The sequence below is a fragment of the Manacus candei genome, unplaced genomic scaffold (genome assembly GCF_025592945.1).
Source record: "Manacus candei isolate 608988 ecotype Guabito, Panama unplaced genomic scaffold, ASM2559294v1 h1tg000028l, whole genome shotgun sequence".
Taxonomy (NCBI): Eukaryota; Metazoa; Chordata; class Aves; order Passeriformes; family Pipridae; genus Manacus; species Manacus candei.
In genome coordinates this window covers 44,347,808-44,366,103 of record NW_026138076.1, presented here as the reverse complement: position 1 = coordinate 44,366,103, position 18,296 = coordinate 44,347,808, and the positions used below count along the sequence as shown (strand labels likewise).

The 18,296-nt window shown below is 37.5% G+C and overlaps 1 protein-coding gene, 1 long non-coding RNA gene and 1 pseudogene across 10 annotated transcripts in view; 1 reads left to right on the top strand and 2 right to left on the bottom strand.

The window, feature by feature from the left end:
• The window catches only part of LOC127472536 (mitogen-activated protein kinase 10), a 196,962-nt gene that overhangs the window by 113,309 nt on the left and 65,357 nt on the right, over nucleotides 1-18,296 (top strand). For all 9 annotated transcript variants that reach the window (XM_051790947.1, XM_051790940.1, XM_051790943.1 and 6 more), the window contains one exon: nucleotides 9,726-9,895. In XM_051790947.1, coding sequence (XP_051646907.1) covers nucleotides 9,726-9,895 — 170 coding nt within the window. The remainder of the gene's footprint in view (nucleotides 1-9,725; nucleotides 9,896-18,296) is intronic.
• Nucleotides 2,466-11,986, bottom strand: LOC127472555 (uncharacterized). Its single transcript, XR_007905046.1, has 3 exons — nucleotides 11,725-11,986; nucleotides 5,270-5,335; nucleotides 2,466-3,497 (listed from the first exon to the last, which is right to left on the bottom strand). It is a non-coding gene; the product is annotated as an uncharacterized LOC127472555 (long non-coding RNA).
• Nucleotides 17,291-17,411, bottom strand: LOC127472562 (uncharacterized; annotated as a pseudogene).

Below are 18,296 nucleotides of genomic sequence, written 5' to 3'. Positions count from 1 at the left end.
TGTTCACAGTGTTTTTGTTAAAATATATATGATGAAATCAACAGCATTTTGGATGCCTTTTTATCACTGAATGAAATAGATTCATTTTTAATGGCTGCAGCAGAGGAGTCATCCAATAAATGCACACAAAGAGATACCATCCCGATATTGCAGGAAACAGGATTCTATTCTTCAAGCACTTATCACACAAATACCTTTTTCAGGGTCTTCAGATCTTCACGTTTATTCTCTTGCAGATAAAAGCTGGTTTAAGCTTCATGTTAATTTATTCTCTCCATAAAGATAGGTGCTGACTGATCCAAATAGTAGTTAGCATTGTGTACAAAAACAGTCTCTAAATTAAGTGTTTTGTTGCATTAAGACCTTAACTTTCATGGATGCTGTTCATTTGTATTGCATAGGGTGGGATGGGGGTTATATCTCTGTCCTGGTAATACTTCATCCAAATATTCAGATCTTTACTTAGAGACTATGAATAAGTCTCCAGGTAGCAATATTGTTTATTCCATTCTTATTAATGCTAATGTGGAAATCAAATGCCTTCTGATTTACTAATAATTCTTCTGCTTTAAGTATAAAGCTCATTTGTACCTTTATGAAACTTTCATCTGCTGAATCAGTAAACTGATAAGATTCTGTTAACAAAAGATGATGATGTCACAGCAGAATGGTTGTAATCAGCAACAGGTAGATATTGCCACTCATATCTTGAGGTGTCTAAAACTGACAACTATCCTGACAGTATCTAGACAAGAGAGCACAAAACTGTAGCTTTGAGTGAACATGTGGCTTGTGTTTATTACGTACAAGTCCTGCTTCCATTTCAAATTTGTGCACCACTGCAGACTTTCTACAAACCTTAAGAGTTGTGCTGGAGTGTCCTTTCTAAAGCTACAGTATTGAGCAGAACTCCAATTATTTTTAGTACTGGGGGTGTATTTTTCTTGTAACATATATTTGTGGTGATTTCTCTCTCATGGCCTAAAAGGCATAGCTTTACAGGCTGTGAAGGGAAGTGGCACATCCATAATTATAGACTCCTTCTCTTGACAAAGAGCTTATGCCACTGAGCATATACTAGTTCTGTATGATGAAATGCTAATTCAGCAGGAACAGAATTTTAAGAATTTCCGACTTAAGGAAAAGGGAAAACCCTTACTGAGAAACACCCAGTAGCATAAGTAGAGTAAATATATACTTCCTCACCCCTTCACCCCATTTGCAATATAAAAATACCTAAATCTGGAATTACTGGACAATGGTAGCCAATTCGTGTTCTGAAACAGCCATCTCTTTTAAGGCTGAAGAAAAGGATATCTGCTTTTCTATCATAATAGAAAGGTAGGACAAGAAAGCCTATAGAATTTCATTATACTTCTGTAAGGTTGATATCACCAACAAGCTTTATCTGTAGGACCCTACACATTTTTATTGAAGCACAGTGTAATGCAGAGTAGTATACTGTAAGTAGAATAGGACATTAAAATTTAATACTAATATTAATAATAGCTAACAATGCCTAAACGATACTGACTGCTTCATCCATATTTTCCTCCATTTAGTCTTTCAGTATAATTTTTTAGTCAATATCAAGACATGTATAGCCTGTCAGAATTTTCAAGTAGTCTAAACTTGTAGCTACATGGGATAGCTTTATTTAGAATACAATTCCTTGATTTTTTTCTTTTTTTTTTTTAACTTGGACAGGTAGTACTGAATTTTCTTTTATTTAAAAAACACATCTTTATTATTACAATTAATATATCAGAAAATTTCTGTATTGCTACACTTAATATTTTAATTTAAAAATTCAATTTAAAAATCTAATTGAAAAAATAATCTTTTTTTTAACAGAAAAGTGGGATGTGGAATTACTGGGAGATTAGCTATTGAGGACCCAGCCATACACATTAAGAAAAAATTTGAAGTGAATCATGAGTGTAAATTCACATGTATTTCTTTGGTTACACATCATCACTAGTCTTTATTGCCCAATTTAAACAATTTCATGTGCCAGACACAGTATATCAGTGTTTTTGCATGCTGAAGTTGGAACTGGTGCTGTACTGATGCCACCGAATGAAAACTTAATGGAATAAATCTTAGTGTGCATATCGAGGATATTTTTGCAAAGTCCTGCTCAACTCCAAAATTTAACACTTTAATTTCTCTCTAGATGTATTTTTCTCCCTATATTTTGCTGTCTTACTTTATTTCCACAGTCATGTTTACCTGTCTTGAATAAATGGTATATAGACAGTGCAATAGTGCATCAATGACCATTTAAAAATCACATGATTTTAGGAAACTTCGCATTTTACACACAGAAAAGATCAGTATTAATAATGGCGTTGCTCTTTGTTTATTGGCCGATTCATCTAGTCTATTTTTGATGTGTGATAAACCACTTTTTTATTTATAAAAAGGGAGAATCTTTTCATTAACTATTGTCTTCACGGCAAATATTGTAATTATATTATCATACTGAGAAGTTTATCTTTTTAGTACTTCATCTGTACTGTTGCTACATGCCTCTTTATTTTTAAAGGAAGACTTGATGTGCATTGGGGCACAGCAACTCATGTAGTCAGTCCTCTTACTGCCCTGTTTGCATACTAGAAGAAAGCTTCTTAAACAATACCCAGTATATCAGTGTAATTTCAATTTTCTGAGAAGTGTAAATCATTTGAAATATGTTGTATTACCAACATATGCAATAAATAAAGAAGAGCTGTTAATCCCATCTTGAGTCTCCTATGCTTTTAACACACTGTGCTTCTTCAGAACCCTTCTTAACCCCTTCACTACTGTTGATAAATTGAGTGTACTTTTCATTCCTTAGTGTTGTGGTGCTTTGGCCTACTTCTACTGATCCCATTTCTCTTTCCTAATCTTTGTTGTATCTTGCTTCTTCCCACGTTATTGCTGCTTTTTCAAATCTAGGGCCTCTGAACAAACTGAATACACACACTGCAGTGTTTCTTCTCATCTAACATAGTTAGATGTTGCTGTTGATGTTGCTTTCCTCTGTTTTGGCCACAGATCCACAGTGGGTCTTTGCTGGTTTTCTGTTTCTGGAGCTGTACCTGAGTCAGATGTTTGCAAACATATTCACAGTAGCTTTAACACCTAGTCTCAAATCTTTCTTTTCCATATTTATGGCTACATTTTTTATTTGGATCACTGATGTTGTTCCTGTCCATAAAGAAACCTCAGTCTCAAGGAATTTTTTCTCTATGTTTCTTGATCGGTCCTTTCAACCCTACCTTCTTTGGTACAACGGCCAGGGTTGGATGTCACCTGTGTGTCAGCATTGAGTTCTTCAGGCATCAGGGGAACAAGGAATCATTTGAACTAGTTGTTTTGTTGTGCAGACACTCACATATTGGTCATCTGTATGAAATCTGGCCTGGAATGAAGCATGCACTTTTGGGTCATAGGAACTTCTGAGCAACGTGGGATATCGCAGTTATAAATGAGCTCTGAAAATTTTGTACCTGTAAAAAATGAATTAAAAGTAGATAAAACTCAGTAAACATGCTGAGGACAAGTGAAGAATAAGTAAGTAGTGCTTGCTTCGTGTTTTGAGTAGATAAAATTGAAAAGGAGAAAGAAGGCAGACCTGATGCTTCATGTGTAATCAGAACTAGGTGAGCTGATTGTTTTTTGGTATCTCAGAAGAGGTTAAACAAGGACAGTATTTAAACAAAAAAAAACCCAAAACAACCTCCCCCCCAAAACCCAGCACTTATGTATATTGTACTCTGTCTAATAAGATGTTTTATATGATGTGTTAAAATAGAGTGAACAAAGCAAATGTATAAATATCAATGCCTAACCAGGTGAGGCTGAGTTGTTTGCAGGGCTCACCTGGCTACTTGAAAGGCAAACTTCATAAAGGAATGTAGATTGTGTCTGGGGTCTAGGGCAGGGCTACTGGAGAGAGATTAAAAGAAGGCAGAGAATTAACATTTAAGTCCCATTCAAAACACACTAAAATCAGGAAGACTGACTGCCTGATACAATCCTTACAGGATGAGAGTGAGGTGGAAGAATGGAGAACTGTGGTGTGATATGGCTGGTAAGATCAAAACCTGTAATATTACATCCAAACACACACACACAGAGGATGAAAAACCTGCTTTCTGTAGGAGTTTTGATCTCTATTTGTGTACTTTTGAGTAGAATAAGTGAGAAGTCTGTCTTTATGGTGAGAAAAATAGACATAATTTCTGCCATAAATGTGGCATCTACAGAATACATGATTAAAAATACTTTAGTAGGTCTTTCTGTGCAAAGGTACTCTATATTCCCCAAGTGGCGTTTTCTGTGACCATCCAAATTGACACAGCAAAACCTGTGATTGTTAAATCCAAAGCAGAGGGCTCAGTAAATGCATGTTTATCTCAGAATTCTGACACTTGAATCTTGTGAGAAAATTACAGCTGTGCAAGTGGGAGGATAGCCATTAAATTAATAGCATTGTTGCCTTAGCCGATGCGCGGGGGTGAGCAGGTCTTGCCTCTGCAGAAGTTTTTGAAGCTGGCAAGAAGACTGTGGGTTTTACCATACTTGTGAATTTCAATTTGTATAATCTCAGCATCTGACTTTTAAGGTCAAATTGTAGCTTTAAGATATTATCCTTTTGGATCCTGAGGGAATCAAAGGCGGCATCCACCTCTGAAATGTGCTCTTGTCTATACCAGTCTCTTTGCCTGAGATGGGGTGGAGGTGTGAGGGGCCACTGGTGAGCCATCAGGATTGCTGGCTCAGAACAATCTCTCTGTGGCATCCTGCTGGTCTTTGGATGCTGTGCCAGCTGCAAATTAGGAGGCAGCCTCCCATCTAATTTTTTTCCTCACCTGCATTTACACAAGTGGAGTCATTTAGCTGATTTCAGTAGCCTTGCATCCTAGCACCCTGGAAAAGCTGTCCCTGTAGGTATTCCTGTGGGCAGACAGGGATGGATGCTACATGGAGGTCAAGTTTCCCCTCCACTGACGCCTGCTAACAGGTTCTGTGACAGCACTCATTGTCTTGGAGATGCAAAAGAGAACAATTTGTCTTAAACTGCCACTAGTGTGATTTGTATCTATAAAAGACAAAATGGATGAGATACTGAGCTGTGAGAAATTGTGATATTTTAGGCTCATCAAAAATAGAAGGAATGGTGTTCAGAAACAAAGGTCTGCCTGTGAAATATTATAAATATGGTTATTTTGTAGGATAGAAATAGACAAATAAAATGGGATATCGGGAAGCAATTCACCTCGTAATATAGAAAATAACATCCTTTCTTTCTGTTGTGCTTTTTAACCTTCTTGCTGTCTGTGCTCTGAAAGAAAAAAATGGAAAGAATACAGTTTGTAACTGTGTGAGCCACTAAGTTATTTAAGTTTCACTGAATTTTTAAGTAATTGTTCTTTGAAAGCAAAATATATATGCTCACTAAGCATTTAGTAATGGTGAGAGTATCTTTTTCCCTTCACCTCATATGTTTCAGTCTTGACAATTTATTTTCTGTCCTTCTCAATTGGTTGCATATTAAGCAAACTTCATTGCAGATGTGTTTAAATGAACCAGCAAGGATAGTTATGTTTTCATTGCTGAAAAACTTTCACGTCTCTTTCCTTTAACTTTCTCAGGATGGAGGAAAGAGAATGGCACTGAGGAGTGGGTGTGGGAGTGTGTTTAGAAGTTTTCAATTTTGTCTAAAAACCAAAACAATGGTGCTTACATTTTTGTATATGTGAAATGAAAGTTAAGTTCCTGTCAGTGTTGAAGCAACGTCATTCCATTGTCTAAACAGTTATGAAAAACAAGAACAAACGGCACTCCAATGCTTACTTTGTCTCTGAGGAATAATCTTTCACATTATGCAAAGGTCTGTGAAACTTAGATGTGTTCTGTTCAGAGTAAAAAGAACAGAGAAATTTGCTTTTGTTTCACATCTGCAGTGTTTACTATTACTTTGGGGCCCCAGTATTGTAGCTCGCCCAAGTTCATTTAAAGTTCACCTGAAAATTTGAGTCACTGGAATTCACTTTGCTGTATGAAACCTATACACCTTTTCTATGATATCCTGAGAAGCAAATCTGATTGCCATGTGTTACTATAAACTTCCTTCCCCCATCTAATTCTGAATGAAGTGCTGGTTCCTAGTTTCTTAAGTTGTCAGCATCAGTCTCATTTGAGAGAAGTTTCTGGTTTAGGTGTTTATACAGAAGGGTGTATACTGGAAATTCCTGGCCTTGGGTTCCTTTCTGATGCCAGATAATCAAAACTTTAACTGTAGCTACCAGTACAGAACTTGTAAACATTATGCAGTAAAACCTGAATCTGAAATAGCTTAGTGGTGTAGATGGAGGACAGGGAAAGGAGGGAAGGGGATGTTTTTTCTATACCAACACCAAAGCTCCTCGAAGGGGTTTGAGTGAGCACTGAAAACATAACAGAACAAGACAAAAATGTAGTGTGCAGGTTTCTTTAAGATGAGTTACGTGGATTTGAAGAAGCATTTCATCAGGGTTTGAAACTAAAGCTTATACTGATGTGCTCTATAAAGACTATGAATTTCCTTGCTAATGGGAAAAGGTTTTTCACCTTAATTTTAGAGTAAAACAAAGCTGCTGTTTCCTTGTCCTCATTAGGAAGTGGCTGTTGTATCAGCTTGAAGATGGTTCTTGATTATGTGTCATCTTGGTTTGGGGATCTGATCAGATGTGATTAATCCAATAATGCTGTTAATTTATTGGTTTAGGGGTTTGATTTAAGTTAGGATCATGACAAGAATACTTATTCATCTCCTGGTTCTTGTGAAAGTAAGCAGTACATTGGGCTGTAGCAGTAGGCTTATGTTTTCATTTTGCTTATTTAGGCTTTGGAAAAATTGGAAAATGTGGGGTTTTTTTGTAGTTTTTTTAGGAGTGTGGGTTTTAAAGTGAGGAGGCAGTCTACTAGATGACCTGGAAACTGTTCAGCCTGTCCACAAAGCTGAAGTGTTTGTCACTCAGTAGAGGCATTCTGCTTGAAGTTAACTTCAAACTGAATCAGAAGTAATGCTCGGTGTTTATGTTTTTGTTTTTTGTCAAAGACCTTATGGTGCACAGATTCTTAAATACACAGAAAAATATTAATCCAAAAAGAAAAAAAAGATTCCATGAAAAATAAAACAGTCTTTACCTTTTCTACTCGCACACTGTTAGGAGCAGATTGTTTTAGGAATGATCTGTGTAACATAGACGAGAGCTGCTCATCAAGACATTTGTGTGTTCTTACCAGTTGTGGTTTTCTGTGTCCCATGACTTTAGTTGCTGTTGGCTGAAGCAATTACATTTGCTAATTATCTATATAACCGAGGTACTGTAAGTGGTGGGTTTGAGCTGTTTTAATTAAGATTTAAAATAAACACCTGCTGGAACTGCTGTAGTTCAGAAATCCCACTGTAGGGAGCATGAGGTTCCTGAGACCAGTAATTCACACAGTTAGACTAACTTAAAAGCAAGAAATTTTGATGTGCACACAATTCTAAATGTAAAGTGATAAAATATCTGTTCCCATGTAGCTCCATACCACACAAGAAGCTGTCAGGTAGCTTAGGAGTGAGGACACAAACAAGTTGTGGCAGGCCTGGCTCACCCAAGCCTTAACACAGTTATCAAATGTGTTTAAAAAAGTCTCTGTATCTGTGCTTCCAGGGGAGCTGGCTATGAGTCAGGCTCACTAAGGAATGCAATTTTTATGCTGACACTTTATATATAAACATTGGTTTCAGAGTAATGGGTGTTAATGCTGAACATCTCATGCATTGTTCTGATAATAACGTCAGAAAAAACCACTCTCCAAATGTTTGTGTCTAGCCAGAGGGAGCTGTGAAATTCTTATCTGTCAGGAGCATATTTTTTTTTTTAGAAAAAGCCTCTCAATCCCAGGTCTGGTATAAATATCTGGGCTAGTCAAATTTATGCATCTCTCTTCACCTAATGAAAGAAATTTGAAAACTAAGACTACATAGTGTGAATCAGATGCAGTCTGTCTTGCAATGACAAAAATTCAAACCTGTTATGGAATCATTTTACTGTCTGTAACCTTCAATTTGCCGCTGTGTCAGTGTCCATAAAACTTTCACTTTCTGTGTTAGGGCAGGGCTTCCCTCCCCCCTGCCACATCTGAATACAAAGTGTATGTAAAGTTTCTAATTGGTCTCCTGAAATCAGATTTTGTGTTTGAATGAAGAGCTACATTTATTAAAGGGTTTCGAAGTCTCTAAATGAATTGGTTAGGATGAACCAGTGCTGTCCAGTGGCAGTGGGCCTTCCAGGGAGATAATGGACAGAAAAATAATATTAATTGTCCTAAGGCAAACCTGACAATCCAAGTTCTCAGCAAGGTCAGTTATCTGTTTTTAATGACCAGCTTCATGGAACGCTTCAGTGATGTTCTGTTCAATTGAAAGAGTAATACAATCCAAATCAACTTTACTTTTTTCCTGGCTCCGTCAAAATTGAACTTAGTAGTCCACAGACACATAACAAGGCTGATTATTCAGATTTTGGGGGAAAAGGAAGAAATTTATAGTAGAGCAATTAAGAAAATTTAAACGCTGTGTTTGAAAATAAATGCACAGGCAGAGGCACATCTTTGCTTTTCCCTATCAAAGGCATTTGGGAAAGTCTTGACTTTCCTAACTGAATTGTCAGCTATTTGAGGATATATCTAGTGTAATACATTGAACTTTTGCGTTCTGTGCTCAATATCATAGTGGAAATCCTAAATTAAAAGCATCTAATTCTGATTTTTATCTCAAATTACTGTGTATTTTGCTCCATATTCCTAAGGGAACTAAGCTCAGTAGTAGTCATAAAATGGTTATACTGTAACTTTCTGCATGGTAATTTTGCAAACTTGAGGGAGTTTTTCTAATTTGAGGGAGTTTTTTCTAATTGTAAAAATTAATAATTTTTAATTTTACAATTTTGGGGAGGAGCACTGCTCTGCAGTGCTAGCTACAGTGCAAGAATAAACTTGGTTTTGTGTCATGAAAATTGGCATTTGCTTGGTACTAATGCATTTACTAGATCATGAGAGCAACTGTCCTATCCTTAGGAACCTAGAACTTTGTAAGAACTCCAAACCTTCTGAATACTCTCCATGATACTGAGCCATGTTGGGTCACGGTTTCACTCATAAACTGCTCCGTTTCTTTTGCAACTCCTGTTGAAAGGTTCTCAAGGCCTTTCTTATGCTCAGAGAAAGTTTTAGCACTTGTGAATGCACTTATTTGCTCTGTCTGACCAATGATGGAGAGTCTAATTCCTGTGTTTCTTGTCCCACTTCTGCATTGATGTAAGTCATCTTATTTTAAAATGAGGTATTTTTTTCAATACAAATGAGAATGCAGAATCTGCAGGAACTTATAAATCAGCAGTAATGGCAAGCAGAGACCAGTAGTTGACAGTTAATATGTCACAAACAGCAGCTGGAGAATTGACCAGTTTTCTTTAATCAGTGGCTTTTTATGGTGACTTCCTGTACGAAAGAAGGTTTGATACAGTCTTTGAGAGCATTTGAGGATTCACGTAGATCTATGACAATGAGCCTAAAAGGGCAAGAATTTATACTGAAAAATTAGGCTGGCAGTGTTTTATCAATATTCTTATGTTTTACCAACCTTGGTTCTTCTCTTTTTTCCACTCCCCCTTCCCTTCCCTTCTTCTGTACAACAGGGATTTGGGAAACAAGTGGATGTGTCATATATTGCCAAACATTACAACATGAGCAAAAGCAAAGTTGACAACCAGTTCTACAGCGTGGAAGTAGGTGACTCGACCTTCACAGTTCTCAAACGCTACCAGAACTTGAAACCCATTGGCTCTGGGGCTCAGGGAATAGTTTGGTAAGTATCAGCAGTTTCTCTTATGCTTTTATATAGATTTGTGTTTTGCATTTCTTCACAGTTTACTAGCCATAGACATCATCTAAAATTGCAAAAATAGCAGTCAGGCAACAGACGTCCCGAGGCAGAAGGAGCCCAGTGCTTTGCTAATAAATTCTCCAGCTGGTGAGAGTGATAGCACTAGGTTTGTTTCTCCACATAGCAAGAGAGCAGGAGAAAGATGTTATCATAATTGACAACTGTGGCACTATTTCCAGAGGCAGTGCAGATAATATCCCAAGTAAACTCTGTAATTTTAGTATTTTTACAGTAAAAATCACTGAGAGCAATGTAGAAACTTGTCACATCCCATAGCATTCTCAAGTATTCAAAGTGGAAGCTTTTTGAATCGAGGTAACTGCTAATATTTCCTTTATTTCTTAAAAGTGATGTTTCAGTGATACGAATAATGGGAACAGAAGACACAAATTCAGTAGCTCTCCTAAATAATGCAAAAGGCTTATGGAATTTGAGATTAGTATGTTACAAAGTTGTGATATCCTGATTGGCTTTTATAGCTGTATTTTTAGACAGGGCTTTTAAATTTTTGTGCCTTGTGTTTAAATGTCTCTGTGCAGGCATTTGTTAGCTGTTTAATTATGAGGCATTAGGGTAATTAAAACAATATTTTATCTATAACTTCATCAGAGATGGAGTCTTAATTCCATCTGTCATCTCTATCACTGCTCTTTTCTGGCTTTGATATGCTGTGGATTACCTTACAGGTGGAGGCAGTGGTAAAGCAACAGGTTCCTTTAAACTAGTGGCACATGGACTTCTGTGGATCATTGGCAATGGCACTGTAATTGGGATTGTAACAACACTGACAACACATCCTTAGGTCTCAGTCTATCACTTCCACTGTTTGTTATACTTTGAGACCATGCAAGTCCAAAGACTGATCTAAATTATTAAGTACCTTATTTCGTATCTTAAACACAAAAGGGCTAAGTGGTAGTTTAAAATCAGCTTTAGGAAAGAAGCATGCTCTGAGTTGAGAACTAGTAGTATTAATTTTCCACTATTTGTCCAAATCCATATTTGTCCAAATCCAAAACCAGATTGTTTTCCTTCCTACTTACTATTCTCTATTCCCTTTACAGGCAAATCAGTTCTTGTTGAACCTCTCTGCAACTGAATTGCTGTAATGGTCAATTATGAGCAGCAAAACCCCATAGAAGTTAAGCTAAATAAAATCAATAACAGGCTGTGAATTTTTCCCTCATACTATGAGTTGACAGCAAAAATTAAGAATCTCTTAGGAAATAAAATCTAAACAGAAAACATGTAAGTTCAAGAGAAAGTTAACTTAAGTCCCCTGAGATGGCTGAGCAGTGTGGAGAGGCCATAAAACACCTTTAACAGTTTGATGATACAGATAGAGAAGTATTTCACGATAGATGGGAAAGATAAGGAGTATTTTTCCTTAGTTTGTGTTACATTGTAACCTCCCTTTCGTGAGGCATGATTTACCAGAGATACAGTAACCATCTACAAACAAAGCATGAATAATCAATAATGAAGTGATTAATTAATGAAAAAACAGTTGTGAGATAAATATATGTAGTTTAGCTAAGAGAAAATAATACATGATGAAAAACCTCCTGAGTTGTGTAACTATTTGCCTAATAATAATAGATAGTAATAATAAGTTTACACACTAAATTTTAATAGTATAAGTTTCTGCTGTAGAAACTTACACTTATTTTAGAAGCTGTAGCTATTTTGATGGGTATAGAGTTACATCTAGAAAAAGCTGATGAAAGGAAAAAAAAATGCTGAAAACCTACCTATTTGTGGAGTGCTGCTTGCTCTGGCAGGGAACTATTTTGTCCTGCTTGTCTTGTTCTTTTGCAAAGAACCCAGACGTACCAAGAGGTAATTGGAGAGCCAGAGGGAGGTGCAGGAGTGACCTGATGTTTTTCAGGCTGCTCTGGAAGTGGGTGTTGCAGGGTTCCTAGGCAAAGCCACAGAGTACTGAGATCTTTCTCATACAGTTCTATAAATAGGTGTCAACCTAGACAGGAAACTTTCAGTGGAAACTAATTTATGTTGTGGAACAGAAGCAGGCACAGGAAGCAGGGAATGTGGTTATAGAGAAGTGGGGACTTGATTTCACTTGATTATTCTGAAAATTACATCAAAGACAAAATTATTTTCTTGATATGGAAGCGTTAAAGATATTAAGGTCTCCAGGAGATGATAATTTATTAAATTATGTGAAAAAGAGAAAACCACATGGTGTGATTGTTATAATTGTCATTGTGCCCATGTGAAATAATTATAAACTCAGTGAGAAAATGGTATTGGCTATAGAGACATAGAACATTTGGTATCTATGCAAATTAGTCTTTGGGAGCTTTCAATGAGTTTTGTGTTAACTATGTTAACAAAATTATTTTTGCCAGCTGAAAGAAAGATATAAATAGCTGCTTGGAATCTCTTGAGCAGGGAAGTTCCTCTTTGCCCTACAAAAACTACTCTTAATGTGAGTGTAGGCTGCTTGCTTACTGTACATCACGCTGACATCAGTGAGAAAGACTATATAGGCCGTGTTTGCATATGATTATCATGTTGTTACAGGCGTGATGACAATGGGGCATAGCTGAAACAGAGTTTGTAGTTTATTAGACCAAGCTGTAGTTTTAAAAACTGTGCAAGCTTTTAACCATGCTGTGATAGGAATGAAAAACTGTTTTCTGAGTTTAATGAGATACATGCCAATTAAACCACTGAAAGAAGAGGTAGGTGATACCCCTCTGCAGTGTTAGAAGGGAGTTGGCAACTACTTTATTTTGCAAGGGGGACTGAGAGAGACAGATCACTTTCAACCTGCATTTGTGGATGGTTTAGATGACAATGGATGGAGAGGAGTTCTCATGTTCTGTAAAATCAACGGAAATATGCTGATGTTGGAGTAGGTGTTTCTTTGTGTTTTAAATGAATGCTTTTTGCCTGGAAGCAAGGTAATTGATCTGTAGGTTTTCTGCTGTGGTTTGCAAGCTATCATTTTTTATGTTGCCTGTGATGTTTTTGATACTGTCTGTGATGTCTAGAAAAATGATGTTGTACAGAAATATTTCAAAAGCAGTTTGAAGGGGCTCTGATAATTTTTGAATTTATGATAGAAGCAAGGGTGAACTCCAAGTTTTTATGGCAGATAGGGAAGACATCACTTATAAACTTGAGGTTACAAGTAATTAAAATCTTAGAAGTAGCTTATGAAGACATTTGACCTGGTTTATGACCACATTGGTGCCTCTACCTGTGTGCAGTATTAGGAGAAAGTGTTAGCTTTGAAAACAAAGTTGTCTGGGTGAACATCAAATAAATGGGTCTGATGATGCACTTCAGCTGAAATCCTGGATGTTTATCTTGCTCTTTTCTTAAGAGTAGACAGGCTTTTATGCTGCGTAATGTTGAAATGTGGTCTAATGATGTGTCAGCTAGACCCAGGGGAGTGTTAGCTGGGAAGTGCTTCATGCTGTCTAGTTTATGCAGGAAGTTTTTGTGTGAGTAATGTCTGAGTGGGGTGTATGGGAGCAGGAATTATGGTTTTATGATAGTTTTGCAGAGTACTGGTAGCTTCTCAATGAATGTGTTATAAATTTAGAAAGACACCTCATCTGCAGATATCTGGAGGAGACTGTATATATATTCCTGAAGTAGTAAATTGGGCAATGCATCGTGGGTTTTTTCCCTTGAATTAGTGGTTTGATTATATTTTTGGGCCTGAACGTGAAGAAGATAGCAGAGCCTTTTTGTGTTCCCTGTAATAGGTAGAGCCTGCAAGTCAACAAATAGCGTGCTATGTTGCCTAAGGATACTGTAGGTTGTCCTTTGCTTTTTTAATTGTAATTTGGTGGTTGAATCTTAAGGAGTGCAGTTCCTGTCAGAACTGATCCTATGTGGTGAGTTTGGTTACTTCCATTCCAGTTACACAGTTGCATCTTGCACCTTGTGCTTAAGGTCCTGTTGGCTGGCACTGCAGATTTATCCTATTCTGTTAAAGATTCTTCCAGTTGTATCCATTAGTTCAACTAGTATTCTCTTTCTCGTGCTGTTGTGTGCTTTGCTGATGAGCTTTGACATCCTACTCCTGAGGAGGTTTTTGAAGACAACCTTTAGGGAGTTTTACAAGTATGTTCTACGAGAGTAATGTAGGAAATAACTGTCAGTTTGTACTATGAACTACTGCTGTACTGTTAATGAAATAAGCATGTCAATTTAAACAAATTCTCTGATGTTTCCCAGTGCTAATATCATCTCATACTGTGGCAACACATGGTGATTTGTAATTTTTTTTCTTCTCAGAACGAGTGGTTTAAACTATTGCCAGATTTTTTTTTTCATTATGGGTAGTTCTTAAATGTTGAAATACTATAAGTTGAACTCACAGCAAGCTTCAAACCTCACTTGTTTGATTTTTGCAGGATTTTTCCCCAACTCCCAATCTGTGTTCTCATTGTACTGTTCTTTGGATTTTCTAGTGTGTCTGCTCTGAAGTGCCCAAAACTTAATTGTATGTATCTAGTTATCCACTGATCATCATCAGATGTACATCTGGAATAGAATGTTCTGCTTTGTGGTTCTAATATGCCTATGCCTTGATTCTTCAAAAAGATAGAAATTCTCCTATTGTATTTGGAATCTTGGATTACCAGCATATGAATTTTAAGGTGCTGAGAGACTCCCAGTGGGTACAGCAAAGTCTGAGTATCTCTCTGGATTTGAGCTCCAGAATATGGAGTGAAGGTGCTTATTTAAGTTGGAAAGATTTTTGTTTCTTAAGGTTATATTATTAAAAATTGCATGTTAACACATATTCAGAGACAGTTTGCTTGGATATGAAGTAAGACTGTCTTCCAGTGCTCTTGCTAATGACTCAATGAAGAACTGAGCTTGGGTATATAAGAAACCAATTTTAGGGTTATAGAGAACTGTTACCATATGACAAACTATACATAACATCTGAAAAATGCAATAAGTGGACTGTCTTAAAGAATAAGCAGATTGTAGCCCTTGTTTGCTTTGATTCCTACAACTTCTGCTATCTACTACTTCTACTATCTTTAATAGAAGTGGGAAAAAAGCAGAAGAAAAGGTATATATCCAGTAGCAAGGAGATGCCTGAGGCAGGATGAAGACCCATTTTTATATGAGAGAGGAACCTGAGATGTAATGTTTCAACAAAAACTATTATTGTATCTTTTTTTTTTTTTTAAAGGTCTGACATGGAATTGCTTTACAAAAATTATTTCTCAATTTTTTTTTTTGGTAATGTCCTTTTTCTACCTAACTGCAGAGATTCCAGGTAGGCAGGAAGTCACCAAGTATTTCACGTTTGTCTTATCATGTTTCATTTCCCTTTGATAGTACCCTGAAATCTAAAATCCAAACTGTAATGGTAATCAGAAATTATATGTAATAAAACATACCACACTATTCTCTCCTAACAAAGATGTCAGGCTCTCTGTCTCTAAAATACTCAGACTGCCTATATTTCTGACTATGTCTTTTTTTCCCTTCCTTTCTCCTTGAAGAACTGTTTATTTCCGTGGCTACAACAGTTAAGCAAGCAAAATCTATTCCATACTTATATTCTGCAAGTTTATGGGAAAAAAAGTCAATGAGTTTGTGTAGACACTATCTCTGCACAATCTGTTTTGTGAACCCTGACATCAATACTCACTTTGCTTGGTCACAAATTCAGCACCGTAAAGGCACTGACAGCCGGGATTTTCGGTTGGATCGGCGCAACTTTTGGGCATAGAGCAGGTTTGTTCATAGCTGTGACTGGATAAACATCTATCATCCTCTTAGAGCCATGAAAAAATGTATCAGCTGTTTGTAAAATCTGTGTCTGCAGAGAAGTAACTGATGTTTGTGTAACTTAAGCTCTTTCTGTGTTGGCTGATTAGAAACTCAACTTAATTTACACTTTCTGCTAGTGTTTTATAACTCTCTTTACAGATGTCAGGTATCTATTTGCTCCTACCCTGTCAAAAACTTCCTTTTGGTCACTGACAGATCTCTTTTCTCACATTTGTGCCATGTCACTACTGCAGTGCAGATTGGACAGATTTTTTTCAAGACTCTACTTGCTTCTCCTATTGTGTCAGGTTGTCTGCCTGGAATTCAGTCACAAACAAATTTCAATTCAAGGAAGAAACCAGGATTGGATTTAGATACTGTCAGTGCATTGCAGCCATTCCTTAACTGACATCAGGTTTATCCTTTTACATCATTCACCTGAAATCCTGTCACCACTGAACTGAACACTGTTGCATCATCATCACTGGTTACCATGTGTTTAACATGAGAACAATTGCACAAAACACTTCTGTTCCCTCATAGGAACACGGGATTTCTCCTGTGACAGGAGAATGGCTGTGACCATATGGAATCAGGGAGGTAGGGCTATAGGAGAGAACATCTAAATAAAAGGGCAAGTATCAAAACAAGAAAGCAATGGAACCAGAAATAGAAACAACAGAGCCAACCTGGAAGTATAGCAACTCAGATAATTTGATTTTCTTTGTCAGTATATATTGTTGATATTTAATCTCTGATATTAGTATAGTCTACAGATTTCTAGAGTGCTTTACAGAAAGCAAAATATTGTCCCTTGTCTCCTAAAAAACAGTGACAGCCAAAAAAATAGTTGTGCAGAATAGACAATATGAAGCAAGAGATTCAGTGTGAAGTCTGGGTGAAGTTTGTGAACAATGTCTGGCATGATATGAGTGGGAAAACTCACCAGAACGGGCAAGAGTGGGTAAAAAAAGAGAGAGACAGTTACGAAGGGAAGGAGAAAGGAGGAAGACTGAAAGACAGGAGTCCCTTTGTAAGTAGCAAACAGGACATGGAGGTGTTTGGTTTTCAGGGTTTTTTTTGATTTTTTTTCTTTTATTCTTTTCTGGATTCATGGTGTTACACATTTTCATCCAAAATTGATTGGTGTCCATTTACAAATAGGAAATAAGCTTTGTAGCTCTCTGGGGTCACTAATTCACCATTAGGCACAGGAGGGGGGAGAATTTCCGATTCAAACAATATTATATTTTAAGATTATGTCTACACATCTACATCTTGAAATTTCTGGTATAATAAGGCAATGCAAAAACCCAAGGAATTTTTAATCTTATTTGTGTTGAATAGGGATATTTTGCGTTATTATGTAGCAGGTAAAGCATTTTGTGTCCTTACAAACCACCAGTTTTACCTGCTGGCATCTTAGCTGTGTCAGAGATGTCCCTCAGTATGAGAGATCGTAGGCACACACAGTGCCGCTCGCTCCTGCCCCTCCCAAAATGCCCCGACAATAAAAGAAGGGATGCTTCCCCACAGGGCAAAAGCCTTTAGCTCCCAGTATTCCCAGATGGTCTCCCATCCACGTACTAACTGGGCCTGACCCAGCTTAGCTTCCGAGATCAGATGGGATCAGGTGTTCTGAGGGTGGTATGGCCCCGTAGGCACCCCGAAAGTTGACAATGCTGCTCTTCTCTGACAACCAACACACCACCACCCACAGCTACACCACTAAGCACCCACGACACATAGATGGGCACCACGGGCACCTACACCCAATCACGAGTCCCTAATTTGGCACACACCCTCTTGTCCCCCCCTCAGCTGCCACCATGACCCACACTAAAACACACCCAGTGCCGCTCGCTCCTGCCCCTCCCAAAAGGCCCAGTTGGACAAGAGTGGTCAGTGAGTTAGAGCAACCTTGGTCAGGTGAGTTACTGTCAGCACAGGGGCAGGCTGTGGACTCCCTTTGGCTGGGAGGGTAAAAGTGACGTATGTGGCAGCACTGACTTTCTTCCCTCCCACAACTGCACCAAGTGATGTTTTGGCATCTCTGATCTTCTGTTTCTGTCTGCTTAGAATGGCCTTGCACAGATAGCAGGGTTAGTTTGGTTAGTTTTGGAAACCAGAATTTGAGTAGCCTTTTAGGGTTAACTTTTTTGCTTTTTTCCCCCTTTCATGATTATCACATTGTAGGTGAAGGCTCGCTGACAATACGCTTTTATTCCTTGGTTGAATTTTGACTTTTAATCAGTTGAGAAATGAAGCAAAAAAGGTTGTGAAATAGCGTTTCTTATTCACCAAAGTGACAGCTTTTGTTCTGTTTGTCAGGCAAGCCAGTAAGTCTTTTAAATTATGGTTTTGAGGTAGTTATGGGAGATAGTAGCTGGTTTCTATTCCAGTTTGTAGATCCAAAATTAGCAGATTTATCATGTGACTGACAGTTTGAATGTGCTAGGTACTCAAATTCTGCCAGGTGCACCGACTCTGATCTGGAGTCACTATTTCCCTGGTCTCATAAATTGCTGTTAAATGAGGAAACTGGACT